The sequence below is a fragment of the Dama dama genome, chromosome 17 (genome assembly GCF_033118175.1).
Source record: "Dama dama isolate Ldn47 chromosome 17, ASM3311817v1, whole genome shotgun sequence".
In the NCBI taxonomy this organism is placed as follows: domain Eukaryota; kingdom Metazoa; phylum Chordata; class Mammalia; order Artiodactyla; family Cervidae; genus Dama; species Dama dama.
Genome location: NC_083697.1, coordinates 24,163,274 through 24,182,546, shown reverse-complemented (window position 1 = coordinate 24,182,546; position 19,273 = coordinate 24,163,274). Strand labels below are relative to the sequence as shown.

Sequence of the window (19,273 nt, the reverse complement as noted above, 5' to 3'; positions counted from 1 at the left end):
GCCCGCCTGCCCTCACTGGAGAGTCCGTGTGCCGTGCTGAGAGATCCCGAGTGATGCAAGGGAGAGCCGTGTGCCCCGGCTCAGGCCCAACACAGCTAAATAAATAAACATTTAAAAGGATTTCCTAATGTTGTCCTAAGGGTTAATTATATAGTAGACAAAGCAGAGTACCTGACACATATTTGGGAACTATTATGTTGTGTCCACTTTATTCTACAACTTGGCTTTTTCATGGCTTAATGGTGACAGTTGGGTTTCTTTTTCTTTTTTTAATTTTATCGATTGATTGATTTCCATGCCAGGTTTTGGTTGCTGCACGGGCTACTCTCTAATTGTTGTGTTTGGGCTTCTCACTGTTGTGGAATGCAGGCTCTAGGGTGCATAGGCTTCAGTAGTTGCCCATGTGAGCTCAATAGTTGCAGCTCCCAGGCTCCAGAGTACAAGCTCAGTAATTGTGGGGCAGGGCCTTAGTTGCTCTGCAGCATGTGGGATTTTCCAGGATCAGGGATCAAACCTGTGTCTCCTATATTGGAAGGCAGCCTCTTTACCCTGAACCACCAGGGAAGCCCCTGGGTTTTCTTTTTTAAGGGCTGGTAAAGCTTTAGTAGTCATCAGTAGAGTCATTTAGTCATTTAGTCATTAGAGTCACATAGTCATTTAGTAGAGTCATCAGCTCTTTTGTTTCCATTGGTCATTCAACTCTGTTTCAGGACCTTGTTTTTCTTAAGCCTTTAAAAAGCAACATCTAAATCTCATTCATAATTGCAGTTGTGGATGTTAGCAACACATTCTCTTTGGTCAGTGTTTAACATCGATCGTCAACAGATTACATCTTTTTAAACATTGAAACCCACATATAGACTTCAGTAAGTTTCCTTAATTTTTAAACTATATTTACACATTTAATACATCTTATCTTTTTAACCACTCCAAATGTACAACCAGGTCAACATACAACTTTAACAAGCAAAGTGCTTCTTAGCCTGTTGAATGGAGCTCATGTCTGCACTTAAGTCTCCTCTGTGGGAATACTGGCCACAAGCCTCAGATCAGAACTGGGAGTGAGTCATGAGCCTCACACTTGCACCTTTCTTCAAGCCTTGAGCCTCTGTCACATTACTCCTTTTCCATTTTTGGTAGACCATAACCTCTGATAGCAATTACTGAGGCAAGAATACTGGAGTGGGTTGCCACGCTCTCCCCCAGGGGATCTTCCATTCCAGGGATCGAACCCAGGTCTCCCACATTGCAGGCAGATTCTTTACCATCTGAGCCACTAGGGAACCTCAGTAATTCTGGAGTGGGTAGCCTATCCCTTCTCCAGGGGATCTTCCCAGCCTAGGAATCCAACTGGGATCTCCTGCATTATAGGCAGATTCTTTACCATCTGAACTGCCAGGGAAGCCCTCTACACTTATCCAGATCTAAACCTGCACTTAATTTGATACTGCATCCTTCTTATATGGTATTTATATACTTGTCTCACAGTTTTCTAGTTACTGTATCCAAATACAGTACGTTAAGTGTATTATGATGGCTGTAATTTATTTAATTCCCTATTGTTGGATATTAGAGTGCTTCCAATTTCTGCTTATAAATGTATTGAAAGCATACTTGTAGAAATATTTTATGTACATCCTTATTTCCTTGGGATAAATTCCCAAAATTGCGTAACTGGGTGCCATTGCCCCAATATAAGTTGTGTGATGCATTGTCTACTGGTACAAAGCTTCTGCTGCTCCCATTTTTACTCCTTGATGAACCGTAGGAGCATTTTGTCAAATTACAGTAAAAATACTATTGGGATTATTAAGAGAAAGTGATTAATGTATATTAACATGGTAAGATCAAACCCTTTATGGTGTAACAGAAGTAAAATAAAACATATAAGCAAAATTATGTATTTTCTTGTAATTTGACAGAAAGATCCTAAAGTTCCCTTAGGGATGAAAAGTATAGGATTTTTTTTTCCCACTAGACATTAGAACACATATTACACAGCTAAAATTGTGATATTGGCATTGGAAGAGCATAGCTGTATATATATATATATACACTTCTGTTCCTACTGTTGAGTGCTTTCTCTCCCCCAAATAAAGTGGATACTGAATTTTATCAGTGCCTTTTAAACATCACTCAAGGTGATCATATCTTTTTGGTTTACATTTCTTTGTATTTAGTAAAATACAAATTACAGTCATTTCCTAATTTGCAAGCTTGTATTTCTGTAGTAAATCATTCTTTGTTCTTAAAGAGAAAAAAAAAAAAAAAAGCCCTAGCAAAGCAGTGTTACTGTACTAACAGTTTCTGAATTTTGCACTTGCCTTCAAAAGCAAGATTAGTCTATAGGGATCTTAAACTTTTAAAATATTCTCTAGACTAACTTCCAGTATTTTGCAACGTAAGAAGACCTGGGAAGCTTTTCATCTGATTGTGCTCTGGCAGAACATACCCTAAACAAATGACCTAATGGGGTTGCCAGCCTCAGAAGGAACTGCTGTGGCTTTTGCCACTTTCCAGATACTTGCTGGTAGGAAAGTCTCACCGTGGGAATGAGTATGTTGTAATGATCATCGTGATGATGAACGTTGTGTCCCAAGATTGGTTGACACATGATGATGTGCTTGGTATGTTTAATCTTCTTAATGAAACCCCAAGGAAAACATCAATCCTGCCACTAATGACAATAAATGGGCTTTGTGCTCACAGAGTGCTCTTCCTCCCAGGAGCACAAAGCTCTTTATGATTAATTATTTCAGTCATTCTAACACTTGTCCCAGTAGGTAGATAGCTGAATGCTTCCTCTTTAAAATTAAAAAAAAAGCAACTATTTTCTTCTGTTCTACATTCCATGTTCCAGAATTAGGTAGCTACCTTTTAAAGACCATCTGTATGTCTACTAGAGTGGACCTGGGTTTCAAAATTACAAGCTGCTTTCACCCACAAACACCAAACTCAGAGCAGTTGTAGAGTAGTGAAGTTGGATGGAATTTGGATGATAGTTTGGCAAGATGCTATGAGCAGTGCAGCCTGAAGTTGGCAGAAAGAAACAAGTGATGGCTGACTTAGTGCTTTGGTACCTCCATTAGAAGTAGTTGTCCATGGTGTTGATGGTTTGTTTTGGGAAATACTTAACTGAGTCACCTCTTCATTAGACCTACTCTTCCCACAATACTGAGCCAGGGCGCTGCAGAGAGTCTCTGTCAGACCTATTTTACAGAGAGGAGCCCAGGTCCTTTCTCACTCTGCTCTGATGCCTGAGTATCTGGAGGCTTTTCCCAGGGCCAGGAGAAAGGTGAGGGGCCCGAAATTTTAGCTAATAGCTCTTAGCGGATCTCCATCTCTTAGTGATCCTCCTAGCCCTGCTAGGCTAACTTTCCTCTTGCTTTCACTTCCTCGGAAATGGACAGTGCCTTTCTGTGGACACATCTTTGGGGACACAACTAGAGCTACATTCTGAGCTAGCCATCCACCTCATTCTTCTTCTTTTTACAATATGTCAGTCCGTCTTCAAAGTTTCATCACTTCGGTTCTGCCTCTTCAGTTAGACTTTGAGCTCTTTGGGTGGCATCCTGGTTGGCGTGTATTTTTTTTTTTAACTTCTTTTTATTTGCCCCTACACATCCCTCAGTGTCGGGACATTTAGATGCACAACAAACATTTCTGGTTGATCTGTTTGCCATTCACAACTGTCAACAAATATTGCCTGTCCATACTGTCTGTGCCATTTTAACTTTCTTTCCTTGTCCTTTTGTTAAATAAAGGCTTGGCTGTCATCACTATGAGTTCTTCCTCCTCCCAATTTCCACCCCCTGAGGTTACTCTGAAAGGGAGGTCTTTAAAATGCAAAGGATTGTGCTTAAGTTGTGCAGTGTCCTCTGCGTGGGGACTAATTACGAGGTTTGGAAACCTCTTCAGGTGGCTGGGATCTACAGCAGGACGAAAATACTGCTTTCCTAAATTGAGAACAGCTGGGGCTGTATTGCTGGCCCGTATAAAAGAGGTGGTGCTGGTACTCTGTGCTGGCGAGAGGTCTCTGCTCTTTGGAGCCTGTGGAGCTTCAAGCAGAGAGCACCTTTCATCCCGGGTGTCCTGGTGGGTAAGTTCTCTGAGCTGGTCCTCTGGGTGCCTGCTTCTGTTGTCCGATAGAAATTGTGGTGGCTGCGTGGAAATGTTCTCGGTTACTAATTCACCATGTTGGTTGTAGTAAATTATTTTCTTCTTCCAGAAACCAGTAGAATTTGCTCCCTAAATGAGAGATAGCTAGTAAGGCTTTGGTATCTTTTCACTGTGTTATTTTGTAGGCTGTCAGTGGAACGCTGTATGGTGTGAGTCTCTGACTGTAAAAGGATAAACAGAGTTAGTACCGTTTAAAATATCTTGAATATGTTCTGAAAAGTAGTCACTTAAAGATTCTAGTTTTTTACTATGAAAATAGAAAGTTGACAGATTCAGAGAGTAATAATTATTCCATACATGTAAGCAACTCATCACAGTTTTTTATTCTTTAAGATTCATAGAGAAGATGCAGTCTTAGGAAGGAATGATGATCTCTGGGGAGGTTCTGGCTTATTATGACTTCATGGTTAGCAACAAGTGATAGTGTCTGCTGAAGTGTTTGCAATGCTGGGTGCTGACTTTTATTTAAAGAAATTTAAAAGGAATTGTTTATTAGAATGTTCCTATTTATACTGAAATCAGCTCAAAAAGAGAAGAATTCCGAGATGAAACAGTTCAGTGTTTTATAAATAAACTCCATCTCAGCAGCTTTTAACTATGTTCTGACGATATATTTATAAAGCAAATGGCTTTGGTATTTATTTCCTTATTTTGATACTGTTTTTGTTTTGGATGGTTGACAAGTGGACAAGCACGGTTTCTGAACAGAGTTCTGTTTTGTTTTTCCAGGTGGGATAGTAACATCTTTGGGGGAAAGAAAATTGGCCTCCTTTCCTGAAAGCGGTAAACGTATAACAGACGGTGGCCCAGGAGGAACCCTAGAGAGATGGAGACCGTCTATGTTTTGTACTAGGAAACAAGATAAGTCTGAAGAGTCCATGTTGATCTTGGAAATAGAAGGATTAAAAAAAGTCGAGTTTCCACAAAGAGCAAGAACTTTACCATCTCCTTTTTGACCTGAAGACCAGGGGACAATGGATATCATAGAGACAGCAAAACTCGAGGAACATATGGAAAACCAAACCAATGATCCTGCAAACACTTACACAAGACCTGCTGAGCCTGTTGAAGAAGAGAACAAAAATGGCAACAGTAAAGCTAAGAGCTTATCCAATGGGTTGCGGAAGGGCACCAAAAAGTACCCGGACTATATCCAAATTGCTATGCCCACAGAATCGAGGAACAAATTTCCCCTTGAATGGTGGAAAACGGGCATTGCTTTCGTGTACGCGCTTTTCAACCTCGTCCTGACAACTGTCATGATCACGGTTGTGCACGAGAGGGTCCCTCCCAAGGAACTCAGCCCTCCACTCCCAGACAAGTTTTTTGATTACATAGATCGGGTGAAATGGGCATTTTCTGTATCAGAAATAAATGGGATTATATTAGTTGGATTATGGATCACCCAGTGGCTGTTTTTGAGATACAAGTAAGTAAGGTCTAACATGTTTTGGGGGGTTTGCCATGAGTTTATTTAAGTGAGTAGATGTGTGATCAAAATGATCTGTCTTGGTTTTATCTGATAAATTCAGTCTTATCCAGGCACTTGATAAAAAAAAGAGAAAGAAAGATCTACAACCTTGAGTAAATCTAGTCATTATTCCATCAGCATTTATTGAGCAACTGTATGAAAGTGGCAGGTGTGTGTGAAGGTGCAGAAGTGCTGTGGTGAATGACTCAAAGCTTGTAAATTTAAGGTGCAGTTCTGATTTCAAGCAACTTGGCACTATGGTATTTGCATGATACATTAAGAGGCTTGGAAAGGAATACATTCACTTCATCATGCTTGTGTTATTCCAGGCTCTTGACAGGTGGGGAAAGTAGTTGGCTGTTACTCAGAATGTGATGACTATATTGGTCTACAGTCAATCACAGCAGGCTCTGAGGTTTGCCTCTCTCCAAGAGTTCTCAGATTTTACATTTCTTTTCCATTTGCCTATTAGCAATTCAACCACAAGAGTTTGCTTAATAAACTGCATTTAGACCTGGGTCCATGCAGTTTGGGTTTTACATACCTGTAGTGAACATGCCTTCTAGTTTCCTCACGCCATCACAAAGGAGCATCTAGTTCACTGGCTTCAGTCTTCCCTTTTTAGAATAGCAGAAATCAGGAAGTGTAGTAAGCCAGGTACTTTTGCTTTGAAGAAACTTAAAAATAGGACAAAGCTCTGAAGTGGTTATTTCTGTTTCCCTGTGAATTCAGATTGCTAGCCCATTAAAAAAAGGAGGGGGCGCCTCAGTTCCTCTTTTCTTCTCAGCTAGCATTCAGATTTTTTTTTTCTCTGCTAAGATTCTAGTAATTAAGTCACAAATATAAATTTGATCAAAACATTGCCCACAAATAGGGCTTTTGAAAGTATAATGTATGCTAATGTATCCAGTACACTTTGGAGTCAAATAGGATTTCAGTGTTAATGCCACAAGATCATTTTTTGAAGAGGGAATTTTTGCTGTATTATTTTCTCAATTGGTTGTTGCTTTGAGATTTGAAGAGTTCAATCTATCTTTGCTGAAGAGTTCCATATCAAGTTTGCAATTTTGAAAACTTGTTCCACAAACTGAAGTCATTCCTGAGCATTTTCTTGTGAATAAAATCTCTCTTTCATTATGTATAAGTGAATCACATAGCTGTCAATTGTCTTAGAACTTTTTACAGAAGGTGTTAGTTATGACATGCTTCATGCTGAAAGCTAAAAAACTTTTAGCATTTTCCTTTTCAGTGTCTGGAATTGACACAATAAAGAGAGACTGCTCAGGCCAAAGGTATTTGCTCTCTTTTATTTTAGAGCAAAGTGTTATTCGTATATGTCCGTGAAAATAGAAATTTTCCAGGGTTTGTTAAGCAGCTGGCTTCCAGCCTGAAGTACCGTCTTGGTGTGATTGAATGTTCACCCAGAGGATTGTTTGCCTCTCCATGGCCATCTTCGGTTTTACCACATCAAAACTTGTAGTCACACAAGCCAGCTATGCATTTTAATAGCATCCACTGTTTTGGTCACAGTCCACCAGCAAAAACTTGGTGGGGGAAATTGCACTACTTTTCCTTTTTCAGGTAGATTTGGGTCTCACATTTTAGTAACCGGTGGAGTAGTTTTTATAACTTGTTTTGCACATTCCAGCTGAATAAAAATTCTCTTTGTGCTCTCTCTCACTTAAGAGCACCTTCAAAGCGATGGGGGAAGAAATAATTGGCAGTGGTTCTCAAACTCAATAAGACTGCAGAGTGCATATTTCACCTCTAAGTTAATTTTCTGTTCTGAGTACTGCTGAACTGTGAATACTGGAGTGAATATAATCAACTCATCATAATTCCTGCTTATTACTTCACCTTGTCTAACAGAGTGGAGCACAGTTCAGCGCTCCTTTTGAGCCTGGGGTTGAATCAGAGGGAGAATAGTTTTTCACTTAACCAGATGGAGACAGTCAGCAATGTTTAGCACCTGTTCCTTTTCAGTATTGGAAAAGGCAATGCTAGAATAGTAAGCCTTTGAAAGCAATGCCTTGCAATAAATAAATGCTTTCATCAACTAGTCAAGGTGGTTTTTCTCTCTATATTTTGACCCCAGAAACCCTGAAATCTTCTTAAAATAGCTCTTGGAGACAGACAGCTAAATTTGTACAGACAGACAGTATATTTGTACATAATTGTACATATTTGTACATAATTCTTTAAATTAGAAGTCCCAACAGTTACCTGAATTAGACCTTGATCCACAGCAGACTGCAGTCTCAGAGAAAACTTAAAATATGCCACATGCCTGGAACTGTCTGTTTTTCCAGAGATCTTTGATCAGTACTGGTTTGGGAAGTTTGAGAGCTCTGAAAATGGGGGACCTGGAGTAATATATTTTATGTACTAGGAAAGTTACAACTAGTAATTCTAAGGGCTTTGTGGGTCTCATCCATGTCTTAATCCCCAGAGCCCAGAGTTTATAGACCCATCTCTGACTGCATAGCAGGGCCATCTTCAGAACTCTTTTTTAATTTTTTTAAAAAGTATTTATTTGGCTGTCCTGGGTCTTAGTTGTGGCATGCAGGACTTTTAGTTGCAGCATGTGGGATCTAGTTCAGGGATCGAACCCAGGCCCTCTGCATTGTGAGCAAGCAGTCTTAGTCCCTGGACCACTAGGGAAGTCCTATCTTCAGAGCTTCCCATGCCCATTCAGGAACCCATGAGGCAGTGGTGCAGACAGGCAAAGCCTTTCCCTTTGGAGACCTTGTGCTCAGAGCCAGCTTCTAGGGACCACTGCCTTAGACTAAGGACTCAGAGGGCAAAGGACAGGACTAATGTTAGTCAAGACAGCTGTCTCCACCAAAACAGACAAAGTGAAAAAGGACTTGTGGATTTTTTTTATTTTTTTGCCTCTTTTGATCAAGAATGCATAAAATAAGGATGAAATTTACAGCTTCACTCTTAAATATCCTGAAATGCACAAGGACCCTTTGACCGTCTTCAAAATATAATTCTCTGAAAATCTCTGTAGTCATAGACAAAATAGTTCATGCCGAAGTTGTCAGAATATTTTTGGATGGTCCCCAAATAACCCTTGCTTATATAACTTAGGTTAAATGAGTTGTCCCATTTCCCTATGTGCCCAATTATGTAGTATCACCTTAGCTCATTACTAAATTCCTCTGTGACCCTGGCTCGCTTATACCTCTGCTGTGTTCCCGAGAGAGGGCTTTATTAATGCAGTGGGTTGACTGACAACGTAGAGAGGTTCATTGAATTCTCTGGCAAAGAGTGCTCTTTTAACAGGTGGTGGTTATTTAACCTTTAAACTGTTTTAACTCACCAGAGACTCATCACACCTTTGGGGCCCACCCCACATCGATTGATCACGGTATGTGAATCTTTAGTTCAGAAAACTGCAGATATTTTTTTATTCTGTTAAACATTATTTTCTATTGCCTTTAGAATCAAAAAGCCCCAGTAAACCATTCTTTCCCATCCCTGTTTTTCCCTTAGGTCAATAGTGGGGCGCAGATTCTTTTTTATCATTGGAACTTTATACCTATATCGCTGTATCACGATGTACGTTACTACCCTCCCGGTGCCTGGAATGCATTTCCAGTGTGCTCCAAAGGTAAGCCCCTCCGAATTACCCTTTGGAAGACGTTAAGCAGTGACTGAGCACCTACTCTCTGTTATTCATTCTCCTACACACGTTCATATGTGTCAACTGAAATCTACAACATTTTCTGCTTTGCTTTAGATTTTGGGGGGAGAAATGGAAATGTAGTCATAAAATGTATGTCTTTGTGTGTAAAACTTTTATTTTCTCCCATCCGGAACTTACTGCCGGATTTTGGACTCTGCTTTTTTTGCCTTCTCATTTTCTCATTCATCCGTTCATTTTGAAAGTATTAAGTTCCTGTTGTATTCCAGGCACTGTATAATAGCAGTGACCAAAATGAAGTTCTCCTCCTCTGAGAATGTATATTCTTATGGAAGGATGGCAATGAATAAATAAAGTCATAACTTGTTATATGTTGGTAGGTCAAGTCAGTTGGAGAACAATAAAGCTGAGTAAGGGTGAAAGGGACTATGAGGGTAGGTACTATTTTATATAGGCTTCCCCCAGGGCTCAGTGGTTTAGAATCTGCCTGCTAATGCAGAAGATGCAGGTTCCATCCCTGGGTTGGGAAGATCCCGGGAAGAAGGAAATGGGTACTCACTCCAGCATTCTTGCCTGGGAAATCCCATGGACAGAGGAGCCTGGTGGGCTACAGTCCATAAGATCACAAAGAGTCAGACATGACTGAGCAACTAAAAGACAACAACACTATTTTATAGAGTGGCCAGGAAAACTTCTTCAATAAGAAAGCTTTTAGACAATCAGCATTAGGGAGTGAGCCATGTGGATGGGGTGAGAACTCCAGGACAAGGAAATAATAGTCATGGTGCATTCCAGAAAAGCAGGGAGACCTGTGTGGCTGAACAGAGTTGTGAAAAGTTAAGATGACGCAGCCACAGATTTCACGGGACCTTTAGCCCGTTGTAGGAACTTGAACCTTGGTGGTGACTGTGGAAGTGAGAAGTCATTCCATTTGGGATGTATTTTGAAGGTAGAGCAAACAGTATATGCTAATAAGTTGGACATGGGTTTAAGAGAAAGAAATCAAGGGTGAACTCAAAGTTTTTATAACTAGAAAGATAGAGTGGCCTTTTGAACAACAGATTGTTGTTGTTCATTCACTGTCATATCTACCTCTTTGTGACCCCATGGACTACAGCACACCAGGCTTCCCTGTCCTTCACCATCTCCCAGAGCTTGCTCAAACTCATGTCCATCGAGTCAGTGATGCCATCCAACCATCTCATCCTCCGTCACCCACTTCTCCTCCTACCTTCAGTCTTTTCCAGCATCCGGGTCTTTTCCAACAAGTCAGCTCGTCACATCAAGTGGCCAAAGTATTGGAGCTTCAGCTTCAGCATCAGTCCTTCCAATGAATATTCAGAGTTGATTTCCTTTAGGATTGACTGGTTTGACCTGTTTACAGTCCAAAAGAATCTCAAGAGTCTTCTCCAACACCACAGTTCAAAAGCATCAATTCTTTCCCACTCAGCCTGCTTTATGACATCTTTATCTGACTACTAGAAAAACCATAGTTTTGACTATACAGACCTTTGTCGACAAAGTGATGTCTCTGCTTTTTAATACACTGTCTAGATTTGTAACAACTGTCCTTCCAAGGAGCAAGTGTGTTTTAATTTCATTGCCATAGTCACTGTGTGCAGTAATTTTGGAGCCCAAGAAAGTAAAATCTGTCACTGCTTCCACTTTTTCTGCTTCTATTTGCCATGAAGTGGTGGGACCAGATGCTATGATCTTAGTTTTTTGAATGTTGAGTTTTAAGGCAGTTTTTTCATTCTCCTCTTTCACCCTCATCAAGAGGGTCTTTAATCCTGCTTCACTTTCTTCCAGTAGAATGTTATCATCTCCGTATCTGAGGTTGTTGGTATTTCTCCCAGTAGCCTTGATTCTAGCTTGTGATTCATCCAGCCTGGCATTTTACATAATGTGCTTTGCATATAAGTTAAGTAAGCAGGGTGACAATATACAGCCTGACGTACTCCTTTCCCAATTTTGAAGCTGTCCATTGTTTCATGTCCAGTTCTAACTGTTGCTTCTTGACCAGCATACAGGTTTCTCAGGAAACAGAAAAGATAGGTAAGGTGGTCTGGTATTTCCATATCTTTAACAATTTTCCACAGTTTGTTTTGATCCACACAGTCAAAAGCTTTATCGTTGTCAATGAAGCAGAAGTAGATGTTTTTCTGGAATTCCCTTGCTTTCTCTATGATCCAACAAATGTTGACAATTTGATCTCTGGTTCCTCTGCCTTTTCTTTCTAAACCCAGCTTGTATTTCTGGAAGCTCTTGGTTCACGTATGGCTGAAGCCTAGCTTGGAGGATTTGGACCATTACATTGCTGGTGTGTGGAATGAGTGCGGTTGTGCGGTTGTTGGAACACCCCTTGCCTTCACCTTTCTTCGAGATTGGCCTGAAAACGGACCTTTCCCCGTCCTGTGCCCCTGCTCGGTTTTCCAGATTTGCTGACATACTGAGGGCAGCATTTTAACAGCATCATCTTTTAGTATTTTAAATAGCCCAGATGGAAATCCGTCATGTCCACTAGCTTTGTTGGTAGTAATGCTTCCTAAGGCCCCCTTGACTTCACGCTCCAGGATGTTTGGCTCTAGGTTAGTGAATCACACCATTGTGGTTATTTGGGTCATTAAGATGTTTTTTGTATAGTCCTTCTGTGTATTCTTGCCACCTTTTCTTAATCTCTTCTGCTTCTGTTAGGTCTTTACCATTTCTGTCCTTTATTGTGCCTACCCTTGCATTAAATATTCCTTTGTTATCTCCAGTTTTCATGAAGAGATCTCTAGCCTTTGCCATTCTGTTGTTTTCCTCTATTTCCTTGCATTGTTCATTGAAGAAAGCCTTATCTCTCCTTGCTATTCTCTGGAACTTTGCATTCAGTTGGGTATGTCTTTCCCTTTCTCCCTTACCTTTTGGTTCTCTTCTTTCCTCAGCTATTTTTAAATTCTCCTCAGACAACCACTTTGCCTTCTTACATTTCTTTTTCTCTGGGATAGTTTTGGTCACCACCTCCTATACAGTGTTACAAACTTCTGTCCATAGTTCTTCAGTCATTCTGTCTACCAGATCTAATCCCTTGAATCTATTTGTCACCTCCACTGTATAATCACAAGGGATTTGATTTAGGTCCTACCTGAATGGCCTAGTGGTTTTCCCTACTTTCTTCCATTTAAGTCTGAATTTTGCAATAAGGAACCGATGATCTGAGCCACGGTTAGCTCCAGGTCTTGTTTTTGCTGACTGTGTAGAGTTTCTCCATCTTTGGCTACAAATAATATAATCAGTCTGATATCTCTATTTATCATCTGGTGATGTCCATGTGGAGAGTTGTCTCTTGTGTCGTTGGACAAAGGTGTTTGTTATGACTAGTGTGTTGTTCTCGTGACAGAACTCTGTTAGCCTTTGCTCTGCTTCATTTCATACTCCAAGGCCAAACTTGCTTGTTACTCCAAGTATCTCTTTACTTTCTACTTTTGCATTCGAATCCCCTGTGATGAAAAAGACATGTATTTTTTTGGTGTTAGTTCTAGAAGGTCTTGTAGGTCTTCCTAGAATCATTCAACTTTAGCTTCTTTGGCCTCAGTGGTTGGGGCATAGACTTGGATTACTGTTACGTTGAATGATTTGCCTTGGAAATGATCGGAGATCGTTCTGTTATTTTTGAGATTGTACCCAAGTATTGTAGCTCAGTCGGTAAAGAATCTGCCTGCAGTACAGGAGACCCAGGTTCAATCCCTGGGTTGGGAAGATCCCCTGAAGAAGGAAATGACAACCCACTCCAGTATCCTTGCCTGGAAAATCCCATGGACGGAGGAGCCTGGTGGGCTGCAGTCCACGGGGTCGCAGAGTCGGGCACGACTGAGTGACTAACACTTACTTACTGCATTTTGGACTCTTCTGTTCACTAAGAGGGCAACTCCATTTCTTCTGCAGGATTCTTGCCCACAGTAGTAGATATAATGGTCATCTGAGTTAAATTCACCCATTTGCTGAGACAGAGTGTGAGAATGGATACTGAGACTGTTGTAAGCAGGATTTATAGTTTCTCCAGGTAGAGTCATTTCTCAAGAGAGCTGTTAATCATCTTAGACTACAGTGTGCCCTGGTTTATAAAAAAGGAAACGTGCAAATCATGTGCTTTCTGGACAAGGGAGTAAAGCCTAACATTTTTTTACTGAACACTAAGCAGATGTCCAAGGTGGAGGGAAAAAAATAGAGTGTTCTAAAGAAGTCAACAGTCTCCTTCACCAAATATAGGTGTGGTTTGAGAAGCTCTAATTTTCTAAAGCCATCAAGGCGGAAAGTGTGTATAATTAAAACAGTGTACATATTGAATTTAAACATTGGCTGATTTCTAGTGAAACTAATTTAAGGCATGGGAGAAGTTCAGAAGCATAATAAACACTTCTAAGGGGTTATTGTGGTAGGCTAAATGAGGAAATGGCCACAGGAGAGAAGGCAAGCCCATCCTAGTAAAAGGTTTGATTTACAGGGATGAATTGCTATGATTACAGAAAGAAGTAAATTAGAGATTCTCTTCTATGGAAAACATACAATTTTCAGAAGCCACAAGAGCAAATGTACTGCTGAATAGCTGAGGTGCAGAGACTCACGAGGAAGGTCTAGGGACATTCTTGCTAATCAGCCCCTGTGTTCAGTTGTCAAGACCCAGAACCTCTTTCTGAAGGATCAGCAGGCTGTGGGTGCCTAGACTGTGGCTCAGTAAAGCAAACACACATCAGTTTGTTTGACTAGAGATGACGTGGTTTGACAGAACAGGAAGCAGAATTGCATTTTAAATGTGGTCCAGCCTCCGGCTTCCAGCGCTCCTTAGATTTGTGGTTACAAAACTGTTAGATAATATACCTGTCTCCTTTGTTGCTGACTCTGTAGAATGCCCTTAGTGACTGAGAGCAATGACAGAACTGTGTGTACTGAAACCACTTGCTCTGGCAGAAAGTCTGACTGGTCACTGACGCCTGACGTCACTTGTTACTCGCTGGGTGTGATCACAGAAGCCGTTGCAGTGAAGGGCCCTTGGTAGAATCCTTGACTTGAAGTTTTCTGGTTGCCTTCCTTCCTTCTCCATCTTGGGGTTTAAGTCCTTAGGTTATGATTTGCTTCATCCCACCCACCCAGGCTTTAGTTTGCAGGCACAAAATCTGAGTTCTGACCATTGTGTTTAGATGAATGTTGGCCTAGTTATCAGGACTCGCGTCAGATGCTTTAGGTTTTCAAATCCCTTTTTCCACAGGAATGTTGGGCTGGCACAGCTGCTTTCCTTTTCCCGAGAAAGCTGACCTCTCATCCTTGCTATAGAGGTCCAGAGAACCTCTTCTCTTTTAAATTGAAGGGAATGTATGGATGGGAACATTTCTGGTTTGGCAGCAGCCAAGTTGATCTCTTTTGTACCTGTTATTTTTGTGGGAGATGATGTGTGGAGGTCACAGTTGGAGGAACCCTTGAGAACACTGAGTTTTGTCTGTTTTGGCTATTATAATCAATGCTTCTCTTTCTGTTTTTTTACATCTTCAACTTTATATCCAGAAATAGCATAGAATGGTATAAAAAATGAGGAAATTAAGAGGAACTAGAGTTTTAAGTGGTGTATGATGGAGGTCCCAACGAAAGAGAACAGATCTAGGGCTTCCCTGGTGACTCAGAAGGTAAATTATCTGCCTGCAATGCAGGAGACCTAGGTTCGATCCCTAGGTCAGAAAGATCTCCTGGAGGAGGGAGTGGCTTCCCACTCTAGTATTCTTGCCTGGAGAATCCCATGGACAGAGGAGCCTGGCAGGCTACAGTCCATGGAGTCGCAAAGAATCGAACATGACTGAAGTGACTGAGGATGCACACACGCAGGAAATAATCCATTAATCTCAACTCTGTTACCCACCCCTTCCCCAGTTTTCTTTCCACCCTCTTTTTAAATTTCCTTTCTTGAAATTCTATTTGGCATTTATGCTAAGCATGTTCTGACATCTAAGATAGCAGTGACAGGACTGAGAGATTAAGAACTGAGAATGTACAGGAGGAGCGGAAGAGAGTCCTTCCTCTGTTCTGTGAAATGCTGTTGGAAATCTCCAAACCTCAATATGCTGCTGAAAGGAGGGGGGGTAGAAGAGAACGGACGGCAGTAGTATTTTAGCTCCTGGTTTGGTTATACTTTTGGATTAAGTGTTTTTGCGCTTAGAAAATCCAAGCATTGAGTTGGGGTGGGTGAGTGGATTTAAAAAAAAATTATTATGGTTTTGAAGTGAAGAATAATGTGTTCTTAAAACTGAGAACACAATGGTCGGGTGGAGTGTACATACCTTTTTATTTGATCTCAGTGTTAACAGTTTGTACCAACCGCACAACCAGAAATTCCTGAAGGTCTACCTCAGATCTGATAAAGCGCATGCTAGATTCTATCCTGCACATCAAGGGCTTCCACAGCATTTCATGTGGTTTGCAGTGAGTCCTGCAACTCTGTCAACAGTCCTTCTCTTCCCCGGGTTTGCATCCTTTGAAAAGCGAGAAAGTAGTGAAAGTGTTAGTAATTCAGTTGTGTCCGACTCTTTGCAACCCCGTGGACTGTAGCCCACCAGGCTCCTCTGTCCATGGGATTCTCCAGGCAAGAATACTGAAGTGGGTTACCATGCCCTTCACCAGCGGATCTTCCCAAACCAGGGATTGAACCTGTGTCTCTTATGTCTCCTGCATTGGCAGGCAGGTTCTTTACCACTAGCACCCCTTGGGAATCCCCTGTGGATCCTTTACTGCCTTCTAGATCTATCTTTTCAAGGCAGGGTCACCTGTTACGTAGCATGTTTGTTTGAAGGACTGTCAACTCAATGAAACCTGTATGTTCTCTCGGATTTGCCTCCTGGGCTTGGCCTGAGCCAATTTTGGAAGGAGGTTAAGTTTCCTCGAAACCTCCAGTTTCTTACCTTGACCTCTAATCCTATTTCCCATCATCTTGTGCCGCAGAGCCCTACGCTTAACTATCACCCCAGCATAGTGTGTTTGCCTTTTTACAGGGGTCATCTGAATACCAGAAATCTTTGCAGATCCATAAGATGCTTTTCACTGGAAAATTTTTAGACAAAGATTCCTGCCCCAGTTCCTATGGTACTGAACAGGATGGTTTTCCACCTGCTTTGGAGACTGGACTGTCTTCTCACCCATCTGTACACATCTTACCTTCTTTCACCACCGCATGTCTACTTGGACTAGACACTGCCTGTCTACACTGCCAAAGACTTGAGCCACCACCACGATTGGCCTGGCTGCGTTTCTGGGGCCAGTTGCTTAGAAGGATCGTCACTGAGTATGAAAGGCAGCACATCACATAGCTGTGCCCGCAAGCCCCAAGTGAATAGTCACTGATGGTCTTTCTGTATTTTTCTTCTCCTTTCTACTCTTACTTCGTTTTATTTCTGAGTTTCATTCTTTGATTTTCTAAACCTATTCACTTGATATTAGGCTGATCTGAAGTCTTCCATCTGGTGGCCCAGCATTTCAGTATTCCAATTTCTCATGTATTCCCACTCAATCCACTATGCCTTCCCGTATACCTAAGGTTTGGGTTTTGTTGTTTTTAGTACAATTTTAAAGGTTACACTCCATTTACAGTTATTATGAAATATTGGTTATATTCCCTGTGTTGTACAATACATCCTTGAGACTTTTTTTTAATTGGAGGATAATTGCTTTACAATGTTGTATTGATTTCTGCCATACAACAACGGGAATCAGACAAAATTATATGTAAACATCCTCCGTCTTGAACCTCCCTCCCCTCTCTCGTCCCCACCCCTCTAGATCATCACAGAGCACCCGCTGCTCTCCCCACGTTATATAGCAGCTTCCCACTACTTTCTCAATTCACCCTATCCTCTCCTAGCCCCGCTGTGTCCGCAAGTCCGTCAGTAAAACCTGTAACCCTGGGCAATCCAGGGGCAAGAATTGATCACTTGTGCTCCCCTGAAAGATAAAACTCGATGGGTCTCAACCTTTGGATTGATGATGGCTTGTGTCCACAAGTGCGTCTCCATTTCTTACACCCAGGAGTTCGTACCTCTCACTTTCCAACCCGTGTTGCCTCTCCCCACCTCTGTCTTCTCATTGGTAACCACTAGTTTGTTCTGTATATCTGTAAGTCTGCTGCTTTTTTTGTTATATTCACTAGTTTGTTGCATTTTGCAGTAGATTCTACATGTAAGAGATCTCTATCTGATGAAGTTTTAATGGGTTATAAACCTTTGACTGTTGTATCAAACCCATTGTCTCCTGTGTCATCATCATGGCTTCTCGGGGCTTCTCGACCGTTGCCCAGGGGAGCCCTTCACTCACCCCCTGCCACGGCACACAGGTTATTGCTCTGAGGATGTTTTTCCTGATCAAGCCACTCTTTTAAAGCAACCAGTACATCCCTAATCCATCATTTTCAAACCTATTTAAATTATTTAACATATTGCAGCTCTTTTTAACTGCAGATGTTTGGATCAGACATTAATACAACTATATGCACCCTCTAGGCTGCCCACTTAACACAAGGTAGAAATACTCTGTAGAGTATTAGTAATGAGGAGGGCAGCTGAATCAAATATTAACTATCCGAAACCCCGACTTCCCCTGCAAAGAGGAAAGAGGGGAGCTTTGGTCTTTTCAGTGCATAACTGTGGTGAAGTCATTGGTTATTAATATTTTTAAAAGCTTTGCCCAAGGACACACCACCACCAAGACGTATTATTAGTAACATACTGAATAATTTAAAACGTGTCACTAAAACTGGCCAATGCAATGAATAAAACCCAATTTGAGGAGCTTCCCCCTTGGATTCTTTTTGACTTAAGTTAAAAAGGAAAAAAATCACAATTGATGACCTTTGTAAATGTCACATAAATTAGGCTAAAACTTGATTTATCAACTTGTGAATTTTCTTCCTGATCTTCTTGTGTCTTCAGCTCAACGGAGACTCTCAGGCCAAAGTACAGCGGATTCTACGGCTGATTTCTGGCGGCGGATTGTCCATAACGGGGTCACACATCTTGTGCGGGGACTTCCTCTTCAGCGGCCACACAGTTGTGCTGACACTTACTTATTTGTTCATCAAAGAATGTAAGTGACAACTCATTCCTGCTTTGTTGATTGTTGCAGCGAGCGGGATCCCTGGGCCCTGAGACTGATGAGCGCTTATTCTGTTGAAATTGAGAGCCATGGGAGGAGGGGTGTGTGTGTGTGTATTAAAAATCATTTCAACCAGTCATGAACACTGAAGGGTTAAATCTTAGCCCAGCCTTCTTGCTAACCTTGCATGCCTCCAAAATGTCTCCCTTGTTGGTTAGTACTTCTTAAGGTGCACGCATGCTAAGTCACTTGAGTTGTGTCCGACTTTGCAACCCTATGGACTGTAGCTCGCCAGACTCCTCTGTCTCTGGGATTTTCCAGGCAAGAATACTGGAGTGGCTTGCCATTTCCTACTCCAGGGGCTCTTCCTAACCTAGGGATCAAACCAGAGTCTCTTATAGTCTCTTGTTTTGGCACTCTTTACCACTAGTGCCACCAAGGTATGAAAGGCTATTTTAATGTTGGAATTAAGAGGAATTGTTGTTAGTTTATTGCAAAAAGAATCAATGTGCTCTAGAGCCAAATGGGAAGGAATTTTGAGTGAAATTTCCATTTTACAGATTCATTTCATCATCCCCAATACTTTGGTTAATGTTTTCCTCTTTTTTATCTTTTCCTTGTCCCACTTTATTCTAATTTTGTCACTTCCAGTAGCTCTCTATGCTTTAATAGGCATCTTCATGAAACATTTTGTCAATTCTGACCATTTTCTTCTTAAAAAGAAACATGGAGATGAGAATGTGAAATATCTTTCCATATGTATATGCTTAATTCTCATTATACAAAATTCTTGTTATTCCAATAACTTTGCGGGGAAGGGGGTCTAGGATAATGTCTTGTTCATTGGAGGGAGGGGTGGGGATTGT

At 41.3% G+C, this 19,273-nt stretch overlaps 1 protein-coding gene across 4 annotated transcripts in view; it reads left to right on the top strand.

Moving 5' to 3' along the window:
- SGMS2 (sphingomyelin synthase 2) overlaps positions 1 to 19,273 on the top strand; it is a 92,001-nt gene that overhangs the window by 61,933 nt on the left and 10,795 nt on the right. For all 4 annotated transcript variants that reach the window (XM_061164245.1, XM_061164244.1, XM_061164247.1 and 1 more), the window contains exons 3-5: positions 4,909 to 5,608; positions 9,149 to 9,266; positions 18,245 to 18,398. In XM_061164245.1, coding sequence (XP_061020228.1) covers positions 5,154 to 5,608; positions 9,149 to 9,266; positions 18,245 to 18,398 — 727 coding nt within the window. In that variant the 5' untranslated portion in view covers positions 4,909 to 5,153. The remainder of the gene's footprint in view (positions 1 to 4,908; positions 5,609 to 9,148; positions 9,267 to 18,244; positions 18,399 to 19,273) is intronic.